This window comes from Xiphophorus hellerii, chromosome 22, assembly GCF_003331165.1.
Source record: "Xiphophorus hellerii strain 12219 chromosome 22, Xiphophorus_hellerii-4.1, whole genome shotgun sequence".
Lineage (NCBI taxonomy): Eukaryota > Metazoa > Chordata > Actinopteri > Cyprinodontiformes > Poeciliidae > Xiphophorus > Xiphophorus hellerii.
The window spans coordinates 3,113,324-3,135,022 of record NC_045693.1 but is presented as its reverse complement, the minus strand read 5'-3'; the positions used below and the strand labels follow the sequence as shown (position 1 = coordinate 3,135,022).

The 21,699-nt window shown below is 38.4% G+C and overlaps 2 protein-coding genes across 5 annotated transcripts; both read right to left on the bottom strand.

Moving 5' to 3' along the window:
- Positions 1 to 52: 52 nt before the first annotated feature.
- On the bottom strand, positions 53 to 13,060 carry herc4 (HECT and RLD domain containing E3 ubiquitin protein ligase 4). 4 transcript variants are annotated; one of them, XM_032553892.1, is made up of 24 exons: positions 12,864 to 13,060; positions 11,296 to 11,561; positions 11,066 to 11,220; positions 9,540 to 9,616; positions 9,242 to 9,463; positions 9,081 to 9,172; positions 8,053 to 8,183; positions 7,818 to 7,972; positions 7,601 to 7,677; positions 6,399 to 6,523; positions 6,223 to 6,282; positions 6,035 to 6,146; positions 4,762 to 4,951; positions 3,991 to 4,163; positions 3,799 to 3,918; positions 3,549 to 3,647; positions 3,298 to 3,465; positions 2,594 to 2,737; positions 2,137 to 2,303; positions 1,992 to 2,058; positions 1,826 to 1,908; positions 1,556 to 1,739; positions 922 to 1,024; positions 626 to 834 (listed from the first exon to the last, which is right to left on the bottom strand). In XM_032553892.1, exons 2-24 carry the CDS (start codon positions 11,524 to 11,526, stop codon positions 626 to 628), a joined length of 3,144 nt encoding a protein of 1,047 aa, XP_032409783.1. In that variant the 5' UTR covers positions 11,527 to 11,561; positions 12,864 to 13,060. The 4 variants fall into 4 exon arrangements, with proteins under 4 accessions (XP_032409784.1, XP_032409783.1, XP_032409782.1 ...); XM_032553891.1 differs by having other exon boundaries at positions 11,066 to 11,225; positions 11,301 to 11,561; XM_032553893.1 differs by lacking the exon at positions 12,864 to 13,060 and having other exon boundaries at positions 53 to 834; positions 11,066 to 11,225; positions 11,301 to 11,526.
- Positions 13,061 to 16,692: 3,632 nt separating this feature from the next.
- On the bottom strand, positions 16,693 to 20,818 carry LOC116712519 (androgen-dependent TFPI-regulating protein). Its single transcript, XM_032552286.1, is given in 6 exon segments — positions 16,693 to 17,068; positions 18,904 to 19,019; positions 19,109 to 19,210; positions 20,452 to 20,505; positions 20,507 to 20,578; positions 20,658 to 20,818. Coding segments are annotated over 6 exon segments (852 nt in total). The 5' UTR covers positions 20,811 to 20,818; the 3' UTR covers positions 16,693 to 16,713.
- Positions 20,819 to 21,699: the final 881 nt, after the last annotated feature.

Here is a 21,699-nt window from a genome sequence, read left to right as displayed (position 1 = left end):
ATCACAATTTTATAGCATTAAAGAAATAAAAAAGAATGACAGAACTCCTGTTAACCACCAACTTTAGCCACTCACACCTCCTCCAAGAGGGATTTTTATTAGTGGCTGTACTTTATTTTTAATCTGTGGATTGTTTAAGGCATACAGCCAATAAAACAAAGTCCGCGTTCAAATGCTTCTCAGCTTGTGCAGATTCAAACATTTGCTGAACACAACTCCTGTAAAATACAGCGACTGACTCCGAACACGGTGTCACGTCTGGGATTACAGCACATCTTCGTTTATCTTTGGATTTATGGGTGAGATCACTTCCTGTTTTGATGCCAGTTAGAAACACCGGATCGTATGTTTTAAGCTTTTTGCTGCTTTCACTGCTTCTTACAGGAATTGTGTTTCAGAGCTTTTTATGGTACACAGCAGTAGTCTGCCTCATCATACTTGCGTCATCCAAACATGAAGAAAAGCATATCTACATAGCCATATATCACAGCTGATATTAATCCTAATATTGAAATACTGTGATGGCAAGAACTAAGTTTGGAAAATGGGACTCCTCTCTCCAGTCAGTGAGCAATGTGGGAATGTGTTCGCCATCAACAGTCGGAGCGCCAGTCCTCTTCCTGCATCAGGCCAGGTTGAAGCCTTGATTGTGATCTATCGCATGTAAAAGCTTCTCTCTCAGCGTTTCTATACTCGAGTACTTGGGAAGGTCCAACAGGTTGAAGCAGGTGTGGGCTACAGGCAGGTAATGCTCCCCTCCACCGGTCGGCTGGATCACCAGCTTCAGGCTTTTCATGCCCAGGATGGGGATGCGGTCGCTTCCTGTGAGGAACACTGGAGAAACGGGGACAGCGTGAATTCAGCTGGCAGAGGGGAACCGTCTTTATCGGGTTTAAAGCACAGACGATTCATCAAACTTACATAGAAACTGTTTCTTCTTCTCCAAAGGAAGTTCGTGGAAGACCTCCCAGAAGAGCTTTATGGTTGGATGTTCGGCCCAGTATTCTCCTTTATATTCAGTGCTCTGCAGAACCAAAGTCAGAATTATTCATGCTAGGACTTTCCACAGTGATGTTGCACACACAGCGCTTTGAAAACGTGTTGAACTTTTCCACATTTTGTCACATTCCAAAAACCAAACACAGCAAAGGATTCTACTGGGATTTTCTGATTGACCAACATTTGTGTTTAGCTGAATCTCCAGACAGATGTGAAGCATTTCTGTCATAACTGAAGTGAAGGATTTTTTAGTTCTGTTTCCACCACTAATGAAGAGCTAAACACTGAAATCTGCCCATTCCTCTTTGCAACACAGCTAAAGCTCAGACTTACCACATCCTTTGACTAGGCCCATTTACCGTTTCTACCATTTCTAGTGTTTTGTAACTCTGAAGAGGTGTAATTCATGATTTTTCCTGAATGTGGCGCCACTGAAAGGTTCTGTTAGTCCATCAGAAAGAAATCCCCATAAATAAAACTGAATTTTGCAGTGTGACAGAATGTGAAAAGGTATGAATACTTTTACAAAGAACAGTAGGAGGTTGTGAAAGGTCACCTTCTCCAGCTCTGTCCAGTCATAGTTGGTGTTGCCAATGATCATAGCTTGCAGTTCGCTTGGCTGGAACAGATCTAAGACCCTCCCACCGCACACTTTGTGGAAACCTGAGTAGAATCCCTCAAACAGCGAAGCCACTGACTTGTTAAAGACGTAATCCACGTAGGCGTCCACAAACTCCTGCCTAGAACAAACATTGTCATGATAAAATGAAACCCTGAGGACTCCCACATCAGCTAATGAATAATAAGATAGCCAAGACATTTTTACCGGTTTGACTTATTGACATTAATGTTTTCACCGTTTGGTACCAACTCCAGGACCTCAGTGGCTCCGTAGTTATCCTCTGTGATCTGGAAAACAAGCAGGCAGCGTTTTAAACTGTTTTCTTTCAAAGACAGAATTATTTACCCGTTTTCAACAAACATTAACTTACAGTGAAATTCAAACAGAAAGCGTCTTCAATGTCATCTTCAGCGTAGTCCAGTAGTTCCTGCAGGCTCCTGGTTTAAGATTGTATCACAGAACGGTCAAAACAGGCAGAATTGAAATATTTTGATGGACGGTAGATAAACACAAACCTTCCCACGTCTGGCATGAGCTCCCTCAGGTCTTCCAACGTTGGTTTCCTCTTCAGGAGCTTTTTGTAGAGCGCCAGAGGGAAGTTGAGCTCTACGATGGTGAAGTTGTAGATGGCCAGACCACAGATGACCCCGATGAGGTTAAACAGGTCAAAGTCCTCGAACGTCTGCAGCGGTAGGAGAAATGGGAAAAGATTTAACAGAGATGCTCTTCAGACACCACAAAGTCACTGTCAATGATGATGGATCCTTACTGTCAATGGTACGCACAGTTGCTAATAGCGATGCTAATTTTTTACTTAGGGCTTTAATGGTCTTGTTAACTTTGAAAACATTTAGCGCACTTAGCTTCCCCTAAAGGAATTTTTACAGATAAATTCTAAAGGGCTGATTTACGTGGCTATTTTGTAAACTTTGTGTGATGAAGTTTATCATCATCATCACCGAGCGCTCACACCTTGTGTGAAAACCAGATGAGTCTGGATTCCTCGTAGTAGCGAAACATCCCATATTTGGGATCCAGCAGCTCCTTCATGATCAGGAGGAAAAACTCTTTCCTGACTCCTCCAGCATCAACTGCATCTTCTCCCACAAAGATCACCTGCAATGGAGCCCACAAGATGATAAAAAAACTATAATTTAACAAAATATTGAGACTTTTTTTATTTTAAATCACAGTACAAGATACATGGCAATAGTACATTACATTAGTGGAAAAAAAAACATAGTACTGTGGGTTAATGAGTGAATATTAATGACTGTGTGTGTGTGAGAGTGATGGTGAACCGAATAACATAATCAGTGTGTAAATAATAATAGTGACAATAATAATAATAAATCAAATTATCTGTAAACTTACAGTGGATTAATTAAGAAAGTTAAACAGTTCTTTCTACTAGGTGGACTTTGTTAGATTATATTCAGGAATTACTATTACTTTATTCAGAGTTTTAACGTACTTTCCTATTTTTCATTTTTTGAGACTGTAAAAAGTTACACTAAAAATTCCTGTTTTCTACTGATTCTCATCCAATCAGTGCAGATTCTTAAGACATGAGGAACAAAAAGCTGCATTAATATTAAATTCATACCATCTTTGCTATTAAATCATCCAACCTTTGCTGGGTTTCTTCTATAAACGTCGATGTGAGCGATGTTTACCTTCAGTGGTTTCTTGTAGTCGACGTTCTTGGACTTCCTGAGGACCTCCATGGTGTCGCCCACGATGTTCTCCCTGCGAACGATGAGGATGAGGCAGGGGTTGACCGACTCCACAGCGGGCAGGAACATGGAGCTGAAGTTCTGCAGCTGCGCCTGATCCACCGCCATCTGGTGTTTACACACAGGTTGAGGTAAAACGGGCCCAGTTGGGTTGGTACAGTGCAGAGATCCAGCAGAACTGCAGTAAATACCTGCATCTGTATGACGGCGTCTGTCTGAAGCAGCGCCGTCTTCGCCTGAGCATCGAAGACGAAGGGATACTTGCAGAGAGTCACCACACCGTCGCGGCCCTGAGGACACAAACACTCATCAACACTGAAGGCGTTTAACAGGAAGTAGATACATCTTTGTTGGAAAAGAAAGGAGAAAAAAAAACAAATCAGAGATTTAATCACAAGGTGTGAAAACCTCCAGGGTGAGAACACTTTCCCTCTGACTCACCATGGGGTACATCTGCCTCTGAATCCAGGTGACGTAGTCGTTCCTGATGTCGATCAGGTCGTCCAGCTCGTGGATGTAGAACTTGTCGTACTGGATGATGCTTCCTGATTTCTCGTTCACCTTTAGAGAGCAGCAGAGTGAAAGCAGAGAAAACCCGGCAGCGGGAGAACCAGTCACCAAACCTTCTCTCACCTTGTGCAGAATCTCCAGGAACCGGAGCGAAGTGTCCACGAAGCAGGTGAAGATCCGCTGCTCGGCCGGAGGAATGCCCATTTTGTGCATCTGGAGCAGAAACACAATGACGTCCTTGTAGAGGTCAACCAGCCGCTGGAAGAATAGCGGCTCGAATGTGGACCACCAGTTCCCTGAAGCCATAAAAAAACAACAATCTGAGACCAAGATGGCTCCACTCATCAACAGAAGCTTCAGTCGGCATGAAGAAAAGTTCTGCATGTTTTCAGGTACAAAACAGAAATGTATTCATTCATGAACCTGAATGAATCAGTGTTGCTACAGTGCTGCTATGGCATTACGTGAATAACATTTTTAACTTATGCTTTACTTTTAGTAGGCTGATCAGAGTGCCTGCAAATTTTTATTATGAATCCATGACTTGCTGTTCTGTATAGAAGCTCATTTCCACCATGAAAGAAAGTCCAACTATGAATTTTAAAGTCATAATGATAACTACATAATTAGGACTATTTTTTTCAAAATGATGACTTTAAACTTGACATTATAACTTTAAAAATTCAAATTATGAATTTAAAACTCAAAATTTGACTGAAAACCTCAGAATTATGGCTTTAAAACAAACATTTCACTTCTAAACTGGTAATCATGACTTGTTCTCATAGTTATGACTTTTTAACTACAAATGATGACTTCCTGTTGGGTTTTTACTCTTTCTTTCAATCTGACCGGGGAGAGGAATGAGCTTCAGTGAGTATGAAGGGAACCAACCTAAAACCTTCAGCGGCGCCTCCTTGAGGCCGACGATGCATTTGGCAAAGGGGATGGTGATGGTGATGTAGTTGCTGCGGTCGCTGAACAAAGGGCTTTCAGGCAGAAACAGGTAGAGCCTCAACGCCTCGATGTCTGGAGGAGAGCTGCTCAGTTTGGGAATCAGCTCCTTCTCCAGGCTGGCAGCAACCTGAGGCACAAAACACCAACGACGGGTCGGTTACAGTTACTGAGGATGGACCAGATCCATTAGGGACGAGTTCAGGCCACAAAGCAGCACAACGACACATTTAGACTGGAAATGATGCTCAGAGTTACCTGGCATTATTCAATTGCTGCATCTTATTTCTACTTGTTGCTAATCTTATTTATTTACTTCAGGTTAGTTTTGCGTGTATTTCTGCTGCTTAGGATTTGTTTGTAGGTTATAGTTTTGCACCATATCTATTAATATATTTATAAAAATCAATGAAAATGGATTTGAAATAAAAACCATAATTTAAGCAAATTTATGCTGTGGATAAAAAAATCCAACATTTATAGACTAAGAAACACGTGTGCATACTTTAGTGTATGTGCGTATGTATATGTGTGTACATATGTATACACACATCTGTACTTTTTGTATATATATTCATATTTTCATATTTATATTTTGTAGTTTAGCTTGTATGTTGTTTTTCTTCCTACACTGTTCTGTTTTTTATTCTGTCGTTTTTTTTATTTCCGTTACTCTTTTGTTCTGTCCTCTTTCTGTCAAAGCAGCTTAAATTTCAGAAATGTGGAATTAAAGGATTATCTTATAATAAAAAACAGTTTATTATAGCAGTAACAGTACACAGAATTCATGGTTTCTTTGCACTCTGAACAACAGAGAATTATGCAAATATTTCTGACTTCTTTTATTATAACTTTCATCAGCAGTAAAAGAATCTTTCAATTCCTGAAATTCATTTGACTTATTATTATGCTCTAAAACTTTTTAAAAGTTGAAAGTATAGAACTGAGTAGAAATTTGGTTGATTTTTCTCCAACATAGATTCCCAGCTGTACCTGAACGCAGCACGAGCAGCTGTTGGAGAGATCCAGTCTGTTTACCTTTTGTTTAATTGTTTTTTAAATTGAGAATAAAAAAAACAACTTATTATTCTTTCAAAAAAAAGATAATTTTTTTTTTTACTTTATCCTATGGTCACGAATAAAACATTTGACTTCCTATCTGTTCTGTGACGTCGATGCGTTTGCCTGATGATCGGTTCTGTTCTTGACTGACCTGCTGAGAAATCTTTGGGTGGTCCTGCTGGATCAGTCTGTGGAGAAGCAGCCGAGCCATGTTCATATCCACCCCAGAATATTTACTGCTGGTACTGAAGTGACCCGGGTGACTGAGCAGAAGGAAAAACCAGCTTTAAAGCGAGCGATGAGACTAAAAGGTGGAGAAGGTTTGGTTCTGCCGATTACCTGGTGGACAGAAAGGAGCCGTTCAGGCAGCTGGCAGAGGAGAACACCAGGTCGATCTCACTGCAGGAGGCAGACAGAGTCATTATTAACATGGTGCAACAAAACCTCCAAACTGAGCTGAGAAGATTTCATTCATAGGAATATAAGGGCAGGAGAAATCTGAGTGACTGATTTACTTGGACACGTCGACCGGGAGTCTTCCTGGTGAGTTGTTCAGCCATTTCTGTACAATCGCCTCATTCAGGGTGCAAATCCTTCTTTGAGGATCTTGTTCTGTCAAATTGTTCATGTCCTGAGGTTCCTACAATAAAGACAGGAAGAACCACATCAGCTTATGTTGATATAATCCATCAGGTTTGAAAAACGAACTTGATGGATTTCACAGTTTGTAGAGCAGAGCATTTTTGTGCATTTCTGATTCTTAAATGTAGTGGAAACTGTACATGCTTATCTGATGCTCAGATATTAAGATATTTGTTATACAGTCTTCAGTCAGAGGCCTCTTCAAATTTGTTATAAGACTGACTGCTACTGGATATCCTTTCTGCCCAAAGCTTTATCCACCACAACAATAAGTAAAGAGATTTTGAATGAACAAAATCTCTCAAAATCTTTTTTGTTTTTGTTCATTCACACTTTTCTTTTTTTTTTTTTTTTGTAACCCCTCCAGGGGGTCTTTTTGTGGGCTCTAGTGTCCCTTACTTTTCAAATACACTGAAGTTTATAGCTGTAAGGCAACAAAATGTGGAAAAGGTTAAAGAGCAAAACACAATTATGACAAGGTCCATTTAATACCTAGAACTGGTAAATTAACTCAGCCAATTATAAAAAAAGATTTAAATGTAACTACAGACATTAAAATTCAGTCATAGTTATAATATTATGAAGGTCATATTGCCAAATAGTAAAAAATCTCCATGGACGGCCAGCTGACTGCTTTGAATCACCGTCTTTAGCTGCATGTAGTAACAAAGGGTGTCAATACTTTTTCAAGACACTTTAAGTTTTTAGTAAAATATTGACGACTGCAACAGTGAATTTATGGTTACGGTCCACTTAGTGATCAGGTGCTGGCTGCAGCTAAAGGCTTCTAAATGTGACATATTGTACTTGAATGCATCATATACAGACCCTGAATGCCTCTGGCATTTTGGATTCAGAAACTTTAATAACTCAGGTTTAATTTCAGAACATCTGATTACATTTACTTTTGTACCAGAAGGAAAAAAAGAAAAAAGATTTTATTTTCCTTCCAAAATCTAGAGATTTGAATTATTAATGTGGGGAGAGCAATAGGGGACAAAAAACAATATTACTGAACAAATAATATTTTAAAGACAAACTAAAATAATTTAACTAAAGAGGACAGTTTACTTACATTAATGGGGCAATAATGAGCAAAGCTCTGATCTCCTCCAGCATAAATCCTTTTGACCAAGCAGCTCTGCTCCAAGTCTGGACATTAAAGCACATGGTTAGTACAATAATAGAGATGTTATTCATGTAACGTTGGATTTTCATCTCATATGCTTTAATTAGCAACATTTTAAAACTGGATCTTTAGATTTTCTCCAGCTTTCGTCAGGAAGTCTCACCGTTCTCCTCTGAGGGGCAGGAAGTGGCCCAGGGTCCTTTAACGGGGGAGGGGCTCTTCCTGTTGCAGGTGGCACGCGTGCCCAGCTGGCCGTTCCCTCCCAGTCCAAACGAGTAGATCTTCCCACAAGCGGGTGTGAAAGCCAGTGTGTGCTGCCTGATGTTCAGAATGTTATGAATGTCTAAACAGACGCAGCGTCCGCATTTTATCTCTCATTTTATCATTTTATCGTTTACCTTCCACATGAAATCTGAGTGACTGCATTTCCCATGAGCTCAAACACCTTCCTGGGGTTGATTTCATGGTTGGTGGAGTTATGGCCGAGCTGTCCGTACCCGCCTGCTCCAAACGTAAACACACCCCCTTCCTGTGGAAATACATGGAAACCTGAGGCTGAAAATGATTATATATATGCAAATACAGCAGAGCAATTCTTAACGTCATCAAATTTGTTTTCTTTGACCCAAATCTCTTAAATAAGACCATCACCCATCATTTGTAGTCAGAAATAATCTATGTTCTTACAACAAGCCTGGCAGGATTCAACACAGCTGAATGATTCGCTTTCTTTTACATGTTGAGCCACAAACTTCATCTTAATGCAACATGAGAAGGTAGTGACTGCTGTGCGTGTCAGCACTGCAGGGGGCCTCTCATCTTGCTTTAAACATCAAATCATATAAATTTTGCCATGTTTATTGTTCTCCATGTTTGTGTTCCTAATGTGTGGGAACCTGCTGCTGGCAGGGAAGAAGAACAGCAGTGAGCTCCGACAGCAGATAAGTTTAAAAATCAGCGCTGAAAGAGCCGCTTCTTGATAATTCAGCAGAATAAAAATACACTTTATGGGACCAAAGAAAAAAAGGAGAGAATTAAACTGTGGTATATAAGCTAATTATACTCTAATATTTTCATTAAAACTTGATGCCATGATGAATATTTGCACTTTATTAAAAACTGACGAATGAATAAAAACCATTCAACTGAATTTAGGTCAAAATCTTTCAAGGGGCAGTATTATGTATTTTCTAGGCACATAGTGCCATTTTACAGCACATTAAAGTAATTATGTTACCTTCAGTTGTTACTACATATGTCAAATATGACATAAAAGAAATTTGATGCCTCTGTTTCTTTAAAAAAAAGTTGATTTTACGTAATACTCAACTACAGACATGAATTTATTCAGTTTTGTGTGACAGACTCCTGGCTGTTTGCAGATTCAAATGAAAACGTTCTGAACAGCAGAACGGATCTAGCCGACCTTTGTGAGCACGGCCGTGTGATCTTCTCCACAGGAGACGTAGATCACTCTCTGGGATCTCAGGGACTTGAGGAGAGTTGGGAAGCAGCGATCTGTTGAAGGCCAGAGGAGAATTAGACTCAAACACTCCCAGGCAGCGTAAGGCTTCGTCAAGCGCCCACCGTTGCTGTCGTTGACCCCCAGCTGGCCGAACTTGTTGCGGCCCCAGCCGAACACGGCTCCAGAGACAGTGAGGGCGAAGCTGTGAGCGCCACCTGCTGCCAGCTGAACGAAGGGAACGGCCTGCAGCGACTGGACGGCCTGAGGCGTGGAGAAGCTCTGACCCGTCAGGCCCAGCCCCAGCTGGCCGTATCGGTTCTGACCCCAGGAGAAGATCTGGCCGCCTGGAAACAAACGCGCTGTGATGGACCGGAACCGAGACGAGGGGAAGAAGAAATAAACCAAACAAAACGTCCTCACCTCTGGAGAGAGCGAGGGAGTGCCAGTACCCACAGGCCACGTGGGCGACCTGTACATCTGATAAACTCTTGATATTCCTGATAAAACATATAAAATAAGAACATGAGCAGCAGAATGAAAACAACACATTTTATCAGACTATGTATAATAAAAGCAGAAGCAAATATTGTGTTTGTTCCCTTCTGACCTTTTTTCCCCCACAGATTTTTATGTTCTTTATTGGAAATTGATGTGACAGAGCAACACAAAGTGGTAGTGTATAACTGTTCACTCAAATAAATTATTATAAAATATTATATAGCTTTTTATTCTTTTAAAGTTTGTTAGATAAAAAAAGTGCTTTTTATTGATTATTCTCTTCACTGGTTAACTTGTCTAATGTTTTGTATTTATACTTTTTAAACACATATTTTTATGTGTATAATTTTTTATACACATTATAAAATGTGTTGTTTTCATCTGCAGACCCTGAAGGACTGCAGATGAAAACTAACACTGCCATATTTTGTAATAAGCATTTTCCCTTGTGAAATAAACGACATGAAAAGACTAAATGGAGAAATTTGATAAGTGCAACATTTGTCTTAGTGGTGTGACTCAAAAATTTTATTCAAGTTCATTGAATATAATAAATTAATCACATTTTTAATCAAAAACTAATAGACAAAACAAGCAACATTTTTAATTCAATAACTTTTTGCTGCTAAATTATTGAATAAATCAACATATACTGTATGGTCAAGAAGAATTTTTTTTTATAGTTAATCTGTTATTTAGAAATCAGATTGGATCATTGTTTTATTCTAGCCATTCGGCTTTCTAACGTTTCAGGAACTGCTGATCATTCATTTAACTTGGACTTGGAAATGTGGAGTGTGGAAGGCTGACATTAGCGTTAGCCTCTGTGCTGCTGCAGCATGTTTAGCTACATTAAACTTGAGTAGCTTCACTGATCAGCTAATTCCTTTTAGCACAACTTGAACACACAAAAGTATTTGCCAGCATCCAATCAGATTGTTTCTAAAGCAAAAATTAGCTCCTTGTGGTCCAAGAGAAGCGGCTTTGTTGCCCATCGGTGTTGTTAGCAAATATCGCTCATGCGTCAGATTAATGGGTGTACCAGAAACACAAATCCAAAGGTACCGGTTTGTTTGCAACAAACAAAGCAATTAAATGCATTAAAATCTGTGTAATTAATGAATCAAAATGAATGCGTTCAATTCACAGCCATAGTCAGAACCTAACTTTACTTAACTTTTGGGCTTCATGAAGAAGTTTGAGGCCTCCACAGAGCAACATGAGGCTCGATGTTCTAACTATTTTTATTTAGTTGTGTCAGTGTAATGGGTAAATACAAATACAACTTAATTTTTTCAGTTAAAAAATAAATATTTTAGAAAACTATGCATTAGTTTCCTTACACTGTAATAATGATTTGCCAGCTTGTATTGGTTTGTCACATAAAATCCTAACAAATTCCTACTGCAGCGAAAAAACAAATGTTAACAGTAAGTCACTAGATCTACCTCGGAACTCGAATACATTCTTCAAAGTTATTTAGACCCAGTTGTCCGTCTGAGCCGAGCCCCCAGGAGAAAACCTGGCCTTTGTCGTTTAAGGCCAGCGTGTGCGACTCTCCGCAGGACAACGCCACGATAATCTGTGCGTCCAAGGCCACGACCTGCTCTGATAGATGACATGGTTCAGGTTTTTATGAGCAGAGGCCGACGGAGCCAGACAGACGCCATGAACGTACCCAACCTGGTTTCTTCCTGGACTTGTCGTGACCCAGCTGGCCCAGGTCGTTGCAGCCGCAGGTGTAGACGGTCCCATCGTCCAGCAGGAAGGCCGTGTGTTTGCGGCCGCAGCCAACGCCGCTCACTCGCTTCCCGTGAAAAAAGTCACACCTCCGCGGCTCAACTACAATCTCTTCATCGATCCCGCCCAGGCCGAGCTGTCCGTAGGAGGCGTTTCCCCAACACAGCATGGTGGCTCTCGCCGCGCTGCAGGATACACTTCACCCTGCAAAAGTAACATCATCACAGCTTCATAAAACACAGGCATGGAGGATCACTGTAACCACAAAGACAAGCCATAATCACTGGCTAGTTATTCTGATTTATATGTAATGGAAGTAGAGCTAAAACAATTAATCATGATGAATCGATTATTGAAATAATCATCATGTAATTTTGTAATTATTCATTAACTGGCATACACAAAGTCAACAAAAGACCATTTGCTGAAAGAACATCTTCAGAGCAGTAATTAAGCCAAAACTGTTAAAAAATATATACATTTTTCATTATAAAGATAAAAAAACCTTTGTCTGTAAATATGTTCTGCCAAAAACTCTACCCAAATCTCCTTAATAATAATAAACACTTTTTGCTATCCAATTATTCACCAGATTAGCCGCACGCCATATTGGTATTAAGTTGAGCAGAAAGAGTTGAACCTTTATATGTTTTAGCTGCAGATGCATAATTTACTACAAACATTCAGGCATCCACTAGAGGAATGCTGTTACTGCATTTTAGGCAATAAAATGTTTATTTTCTTAGTTTAAAAGAAAATAAATTATTTTTCTTCCACTAAACTTTCCTATAATATGCTTTGATGGCAGCTGGGAGGTGATAATGACTGTCTACTGTATATCTGTCAAAGCAGCTGTTTTCATGGTTGAGTAAAGCCCAACATTCCTGAATGAATTAATGGTATTAATTAGTCAATAAATTAACTTTTTGGTGATATTCTAACCTATAGACATGCACCTACATACAGGCTTTAAACCAATTAGCCAAGCTAATAATCAACTTTCCTTCTGAAGCTTTAGACTTCTTAATCTGAGAACATTTCTGACATCATGTACATAAAAATATAATAATTAACCCACCTTACATTAATAGCCAGTATTTACAACATTCTAATAATCCAGATGATGTTTCCTGTTATCATAGTTAGCATGGAGATTACAAGCTAGCCAGGTGAGCAATGAATGGTGCAACCTGCCCAGTTTGGTGTTTATGATGCAGTTGACAGGTCGCTTTTCTTTAATCATAACATATAATATATAAATTCAGTCAAAGCGTTCAACACGTGGTGTCATCGATACTTTAAGAGGTTATATTCCACCATAAGAGAGGCAGTTAGCAAGCTAAAGAGTTATAATTCAGCACGGAGTTCATTTGGTCACTCAAAGCCATCATTAATATAAACACACAAAATGTATTTTTATTGTGTTTTTGGTTATCTAAAATATCATCTTAAACAACTTTGAGAGCATATTTCAGTGAACCGCTAAAGCCAAGCAGTGAATCTCACCAAAAGCGGCTCCACAAACAGCCTCCCCGCCTCCCCGCGCTTCACTCTGCGGCTGTTTCAGAGATTATTCACCGGACATTTTCCAGAGATTACCGTGGAAAGCTAACAATCACATGGATGACACTAAATCTTTCACTCATCTCCAAAAGATCTGTCAACAACCGCTGTACGGAGCTATTAATGTAGTGTGTCAATATACGGAAACACAACCAACACTTCCGGTTGAGCTTTAAAACATAAAAGTATTTTAGTAGAGTTAGCAAAACTAACATTACTAAAATGTTAGTGTCATATCGGTGTTGAAAAGCACTTTCATTTACATAATTACTATTACTATATAATTATGTGCCAAAATGGGATTACTATGTGTCAAAAATAATAATTTTTTAAACATATGGTAAGATTTAATTTTGAAAGTTTGACAATTAAACCGGAAAACGTCCTACATTTCCGTAAACTTTGCCCTGAGTAGTAAAGAAATGTCGCGAAGCATCAGAAATGTTCTAGATGCACATCGTGCGCATGCGTGATCCCTGCCGTTGTAAACGTTTTTACATATTACAGTAAAATCAATAAAACTCGCTCATATCATATTCCTTTGTTTCTATAACTACACCACTAACAGACTGGTTCACTTTATGTCGTCCAGGTCGCAAAAATAGGTCTGAGTTGTTAAAGTTAGATACTGACAATAAAAAAATAAAAAAAAAAAAAAATAAAAGCAACAATCTGAAACCAAAAGCGATATTGTTTACTTTTAGTGCGCAATCGAGCTCACATAATAAGGTAAAGTTCAGTTTTCACAAAACAACATGTATTTAATTTCAATATTTGAAAATGATTGTCATGATATATAGTACAAAATGAAAGTAATATATTAAAAATTTGTTAATATGAGATATAAAACACTCCAAAACTAGGTTTTCTTGTGTTTATTTAAACAGATAAAATATGTTGTTGTTTCTTTCAGCTGATGATATCACGTTATGGTTCGGCGCGTCTTACGGAAGAATCTGGAAATGATCTGTTGGATCTTGTTTCTGTTTTTCAAACCAAATGATTCAGCTGCTGTGGATGATCCGGCGCCCTCTGGCGGTAATGAAATCAGGAGCGCAACAAGAACAAACTGTTCACACTAGTTTGAACATTTCCACAGAGGAATCAGAAGTACTCACAACTTCTCCTTAAGTAGAAGTACAGATAATGGTATAAAAAAATATTCTAGTAAAAGTAAAAGTACAGGTTGAACTGTTCAATCAATCAATCAATCAATCAATCAATCAATCAATCAATCAATCAAGTTTATTTGTATAACACATTTCAGCACATTCCCTGCTGTATTGTTTTACTAAAGTAAAAGTAAAACAGTACAAGTTTTAAAATGTATTTTAGTAAAAAAAAAAAGTAAAATGAATACAAAATGACTTTAGATAAGTATAAAATACTTAGAAGGCTGGGCTAATATGTGGAAACTCACCTTTTTTCCTCTCATGCTAAAAATAGAGACAGATAGATGTGACCTTTGACCTCTGATCCAAATCCAGTCAGGTCACAGTGACCTGACTGGATTCTGTGACTGAAGAATATCGACAAAAGTATTGAAAGAAAACTGAAGTATTCAGAGGATGACAAACACTTAGAATAATACAACTTTTTGTCCATAGAAAAGAAAAGAATATTCATGTGTTAGAGTGGCCTAGTCAAAGTACAGACCTGAATGCAATCATAAAAGACTGGAAAATGGATCTTAACAGATCGAATCTGGCTCAAATGTAGTTTGAGATGAAAAATTAACAAAAGCTTCAACCTTTAAAGACATAAAGCTGATAGAGATTATCTCCCAGAAGAAATAATCTGTAAATACATCAAGATGTGGTGATAGATTGAAACGTCAATCATTTTTCTTCCACTTCACCATTATGCACTTTTTTCTGTTATATAAAATTAGAAAAGAAATTCACATATTGTAACCTGAAAAAGTATGGACAAATTTATGGGTTGTGAATAAAGTAAGAAACAGCAGCGTTCAGTTCGCCTGATTCAATCTTCTGTTGCTTTTGTTTTCACCTGTTGGTGCGTGAGTGCGTCTCTCTGGATTTATACAAACCCAACTGAATTTAAAGCTTTGAACACTTTTATAATTTTTTAGTCAATATTTCTATAGAAATAAAATATCAATTTTTAGCTTTTTGTCTTTTATAGCTGTATTTTAGCTTATTTTTATTTTTTATTTAATTGGGTGCATAAACATCCTGAAGCTATTAAAAGTCCATTTTAACCCATATATGACCTATTTATCATTCTTATTGCAGAAAATAAACAAAACAGAAAACAAATGATTCCAAAAATTAAACACTTTTCTTGTAAAAAGACAAAAATCATTTTTTACATTTCAGCTCTACAAAGATCCCCTTTTCTTCAAAAATCTGACTCAGTCATTTAATTCAACTATTTGCCTATTTAATTGCTCAGCAGGTAAAAAAGATCCAGGAAATAATTTTTGTTTTTAATTTTAAAAAAGTGTTCAGTGACCAATTTGAAGTTAAGGATGAAAACGTTTTCCTTGTCAGGACGAGCGGCTTCCTCATAGCTGCAGCTGGGCGAGTCTCAGGAAAACAGTGAAGAGATGTAGAGCAAACCTTTATATTCTCACAGTGCAAACAATAAATGAAGCTTTTTAAAATATGATGAAGGTTAAAGACTCCAGAAAGTCATATTGACAAATCTCTCAAGTATTTAGTGATGCGCAGATGAGGGTGGAGGTGATTGTAATGTTTTCCTAGTGAATCTCAGTTCCCTATGATTACAGGCTGCAGTGACTGACCTTCTGTCAGTAACAGTTTTCTTCCCACTCCAACGGCGCTGTTTACACAAACACTTTACGTAACAAACAATTTTAACTATTTATTGTTAAGACTCAGCATCAGGTGCCTTCCTAGCGATGCGGCTCGTCCCGTTCTGCAGGTTCTGCCAGGGAGTTTTTCGCCTGCTGGCTTACGCAGAGTGGCCTGATGGGTGGCAGCAGCCGAGTTTATAAAGATCAAACCGAGACACGGCTGACTATAGAAGCAGAACAGAAGCTTGAGAAGGAAACATGTTGCAGCTGGTTGGAGTAAGTAAAGGTTCAAAATGTTTCAGTTTTTCTGAGAGGAATGGTAGTTCTGGTATTGACGGGTGTGTTTCTTTCGTTTAGGTGGTTGCCGGATTACTCTTTGTTGTAATTTGCTTTTCCAAAGGCCTGAAAGATGTGAGTAACCCTTTGATATTTTTGAAAATTTAACAAAATCAAGTAACCAGCAAAGGAACATAAAACCTGGTTATCTGACATGATTACTGCTGTTTACAGGGAAAAAAGTCTCAAAAGTCCCAAATTCCTGAATCCTCTTCCAACAGCATATTGGTGAGTAATTTTTCCATCTGCAGCCTTTTCATTTAAATCTCAAGCAATCAAACATTTGATGCATGACTCTTTAACAGAATGACCTGAGTGAGGAGGATGTGCATTTACTGGCAAAGATCCTTTCTGTCGGACTGGTGGACGCCGATCCAAACTACCTGCAACACCTCAAAGCCTTCAGAGACCTGGCAGGAGGGTAAAGAAAGAGAAACTAATGGACTCAAAACCAACGATGTTTCTGGGAATGTCTGGAGATTTGTGATAAGATCACTGCAGCGCTGCTCAGCATTGTAGACTGGACCTGTTTTCTCACAAGACGCTCCACAATCAGCAGAACAATAGGCACCTTATTCAGGTTAAACCGGATCCAGACGCTGGTTAGACATGGACAGAAAGTCGGGATCAAGTTAAACACAACAAACAGCTGGACTATAGCGTGTGGAAGCTGATTTATTATGCTGCTTGGATTCTTGTCATGTATTTTTGTTTTGACCTGGAAACAATAATTGTAGTTATATGGGGTACAGCTGTCTCAGACATGCAGAAATCAATCCACTTTGTCCTTTCCTGGAATAAAGAAAACAAAAGAGGAGCGATATAAAGGAGAAACCCACACAAAGAGGCTAAACGCCATGAATAAATGTAACACGTCTCACTCCAGATTTGACTGTTGAGCCGGTCGCCGAGCAGGTAGAGCAGAGACGCCACCGCCATGTTGAAGAAGAAGAAGCCCAGCAGGCCAGCGGCGCTGAAGTGACCGAGGAGGGGATACGCCCAAACTCCCACAGCCAGATAAATCCACACGATCCTGAAGAATCGACAAGCAGGGGGGGAAAAAATGTTTTTTTAAGGTTTATTTGTGGTGTTTGGTGATCTCGCACTATCTTATGCAAGTATTTACAAAAAAACTGCAGCTTAATAATAAAAAAATAATCTGCATCAAGCTTTGTGGTTCTGGTTTGTCCACTGAAACACCGAGGAAGACGTGTTGCTTCCTATCAAAAGGTTGAAAAGAAGCGTTTATCCTCCAGATCACGTTGCTGCCGATGGTTCAAAGACTGATGCATTTCTTACACATTAAGATTCAAGCAAAGACGGATCTTTTTTAAAGCCTGCTTGATTTTGGGCTGAAACAATTAATCAGATTAATCGTGATGATTGATTTTTGAAATATCCACCAACTAATTAAATAATTGATTAATTGTTAATCAGGTTCTAAAAAAGGCAGTTTGCTGAAAGAACAACACAGTCGGAAACTGCACAGAAAATATATAAATTATGCATTTAGATTTAAAAAAAAAAACCCTTTTCTGTAAATCTGTTCTACTCAAAACTCCTGTTCAGTTTTAGCTTCTCCTGCTCCTCATAAATACCTTTTGCTCTCCAATTATTAATCAGTTAATCCAAAATCTAATCACCAGATCAGTCGTACGCTGTATTGATGCTACGCCAGGTAGAAGGGCTGAGATGTTCACATGTTGATGTCAGAAGGATTATCAACCACTCACTAAAGGAATGCTTTTAGGCAGTAAAGCATTTATTTTCTTATTTTAAAAAGTAAAAAGAAAAGATGTTAAATTATTTGCATCTTCTAATGTTCTTCTAAAATTGTATGAAAAAGGCTTAAGTGTTTAAATGAAAAACCTGAAGAATGTGTCGATTTTTTTACCCAATTAATCAATTAATCATCAGAAAAATCAATTAATCTTCAGAATAATCAATTAATCATCAGAATAATTGATTACTAAAGTAACTGTTAGTTGCAGCCGAAACAAACTGGCTTTTAAAGCAGTTCTGCAACATTTCTGTGACCTAAAAACAGTCTTCTGATCACAAGTTGAAAAGTTTAAGAGAGGACACGATGTTTCTCGCTCTGAGATGAGATGGTAGCACGCGGCTGCCGGGTTTGAATCCCAGTCTGCGCTCTGTCTGCATCTCTTTCTCATGTTCTCCTGGGCATGCTTAGGTTTTCTCCTGGTACTCCACTTTCCTCCAATAACCAAAAACACACGACTGTTAGTTTTTTTTAGCTGTAACAGGATTTTAACATCAACATGTGAAACGCTCAGCACTTTCTGCTTGACTTAGCATCAGTACCATGTATGGCTGAACTGGTGATTATTTTTTGGGATTAAATGATTAATAATTGCATAGAAAAAGATGCTTAATATATTTTTTTCTACAGAATTTGGTGAAGCTAAACTGCCATTTAAGGAACATTTTTACAGACAGAAAGGTTTTTACTTCTTATTGTAAAATGTATATATTTTTGTACAGTTTTAGTTTAATTGCAGTTTTTATTATGTTGTTTTTTCAGCAAATTGACCTTTTATGAGTCTTTATACTCTTTAGTAGATTAGTAATTAATTCATTAGGATTAATCCAATCAATTGTTTCAGCCCCAGCTTTTTTGGTCAGTTATTTTCAGATATTAATGAATAACATTTATTGACTTATGTTGAAGTCTAAGTGCTGAGTTTTGACTTGACGTTCCTCCAAGATAGAAAATGGGAGGAAAAAATCCCGTCCAGCTGGGAAGAAACCTAACTTTGCGCCACAGTGACCCCAGTTTCACATGCAGCCAAACCGGTTTCACTCCGGAGCTCTGGATGTGTTTACAGTAACAGCTGACTCAGTGCTCACCAGGATAAATAAGCCAAGCCCACGACTGATAGCGCTGCCAGGGCATGCCTCGTCTGTGGGTACGTGTGAGGCTGCACCAGCACTTCTCCAAGCAAAACAGGAAGGACCGATGTGTGCTGTGAAAACACCGGAGCAGAGGCACAGCGAGCACAGCGAGGTTAGGTCAGGAAAACCAGATAGAAGGGAAATAAAGCAGAATAGATACCATGGCGTGGTTTATCCAGGGAGGGAAGAAGGCATCGATGGTTGCTGGGTAGATTAACTCTCTGTCATAGGCAAAGATCGTCCAGAAGAGCACAACCACAAACTACAAGGATTCAGAGGCCACAGTTAGTGCAGAGTACTACTTTTTAACATATTTTATTATTTTATAGTAGTAGAACACATTAAAACACAATTTTTCTTGTTATGATTGTAACTTATGGAGTAAAAATCGTAACATGTTCTCTCTGGGTTCTTCCTCCCACAGTCCAAAAACATGACTGTCAGGTTAATCAGTTTATCCAAATTGCTCATATAAATACTTTTTTTTTTTAATTTCTGTGTTTATAAAAAAACTATTTCAGGTGAGTATTAAATTAGGACACCCCTATATTTAATCCAAATCAAAATGACACAGAGGTGTAAAACACATTTGGTAACATTTGGAACAAGAGTTTCTCTGTTTAAACCCGTTAGACAGTTAGCTTTCTGTGATTCTGAAATGAAACAGAACATTGTGCTGAGATCCAAGCAGCTGGATGAAACCTTCAGTAAGTAGATTGCAACAGTTTAAGAGTCTGGTGGCATTTAAAGAGCTTAAAGTTAACCTTAAAAGGCCAACATACCCAGATCTGGTTGGCATGCAAAAGTTTGTCCTGCAGACAGACTGACTGCAAGATGCAGAAGGAAATTTCCCAAAACCATAAAACATCAGCAGCAGGCTACTTGTACTGTTGATTGGAGGTTCCACTTTTTGATGAGTAGTGGAAAGAGAAAACTTTTGCTTTCTGAGAAGAACTTAAAGGCCTGACTCAATACTGTCAGAGAAAGCAGACAAATGTCCAGACTTCTGGAAGAAATGTTTCTTGGTCAGATGAATCTAAAACTGAATCAACTGGACACCAGAACCTGAGAACACGCAGGAAAATCCTCTCACACCAACAGTGAAGCACAGAGCAGCTGTGTATCAGATTATGTTTCAGGAATATTTAAGACTGTCTGTTAGAAAATATACAAAGCTGAACCACAACTGGACCCAAAAACGTTAAAATGTAGCAGGAAATATATTTATAAACAAACAATTTCAGGTAAGAACTCACATTTATTTCCACTCAAAATGACACAAAGGTGTAAAACATTTTGCTCTCATACTAAACTGAACTGTCTGAGTATAAAAAATATGGAAAGTTATGAGTCATTCACTTCTTGATTTTACATATTGTAGAGAAATCAATACACGAGATTAGACCTTAAATGCAAATATTAATAAAGAACTGCCTTTTTCAAATTATAAAATAGTTTTGTAAATAAATAAAAAAGATGAATTCAGTGGCAGGATTTTCTCACCGTCCCTACAGGGAAGGCAAAGACGGAGAAGAGGAGGTCTTTCCATCTGTTCAGCAGCGCTCTCTGCCTTCTTCCCTGGTTGGAGATCGTTCACTGCTGCCAGGCCAAAGAACGTCATTTGCAATAACTGAGAAAACACCAGCAAAATTATTCAGTTTCACCTGTACGACATATTCACCACAGTCATCACTGCTAATCGTGCTCACCAAGTTCAGGAAGGTGAGGTACTTCCATGGTCCTCCATAGACGAAGAGTCCTGCAGGTAGCTCCTCTCCATCCTTTGCTGCCAGATAATTCACAATGAAAGTGTACCAGCCGAACGCTGAGATGTGGAACGCCGCCCTCAGGGTGGAAGGCATTTTTAAAGCTTGTGTTGAACAAAAATAAATGATTAGAAACTCTGGAGAACTAATCTAAACGAGCCCAAGTATTCCCTTCAGATGTGAGGTATTTCAGGCAGAGCAGGTCTTTATAGATTAGTGTGATTCAGTCCAAGCTTATTAAGATGCTGGTGAGACGCAAAGTGACATTTTTAGACAAGAGGCCCTCTGTTTGTTATGAAACGTAACATATCTTCTTTCACAATCAACCCTCTGAGACATGTGACTGAACGGTGAATTTATTTACTCTGGGAGCCTGTTAATCTGTTTCACAAGAGAAGAACTGAAAAGTACAGCAAGTCCCGTTTCGCTGAGTTAAGTCTTTCAAAACCAGCATTTGGTGTTATTACAGGGGAGCTGGGCTTACTTGGTTATAGAGTCAAATTTTAAAAATCAACAAATCATCCAGAAAAGTTATAATTATTCTACACAAAGCTACATGAAAAATGCAGAAACAAAAACAAATTTACCCTTTTTACATTTTGTCAAATTAAATCTATAAAAATAAAAGTATTTTATGGGATAAACAAACATAAAATAATGCATAATTAAATTAAATTAAAAAATATTTAAAGTGTGCCTGTGGATTTTGCTCCTATTTGTCTTTTCCCTTTATATAAAATCCTGTGCAACCAGCTGCATTCAGATGCCATTTATCAATAGTTTCACCCAAAGTCATTTTTCCATGAGTAACTTTTAAAATAATTTACTAAATAAATATTCTTATATATTTGTTCACATTCATAAAAAATAGACTTGTATAATTTAGTGTTATTTTTTATATTGTGAATCTATGATAGCATTTCCTGGAGTGTCCTAACTTGACTTGTGAACTACTCTATCGCCACAAGGGGGCAGTATTACATTA

Coding starts and splice junctions, on each gene's coding strand:
- herc4 (XM_032553892.1), bottom strand. CDS start 11,526: ATGCTGTGTTGGGGAAACGCCTCCTACGGACAGCTCGGCCTGGGCGGG. Junction 6,283..6,398: donor CTCCCGGTCGACGTGTCCAA/GTAAATCAGTCA, acceptor TGCCTCCTGCAG/TGAGATCGACCTGGTGTTCT. Junction 3,466..3,548: donor ACGCCGTCATACAGATGCAG/GTATTTACTGCA, acceptor TGTAAACACCAG/ATGGCGGTGGATCAGGCGCA.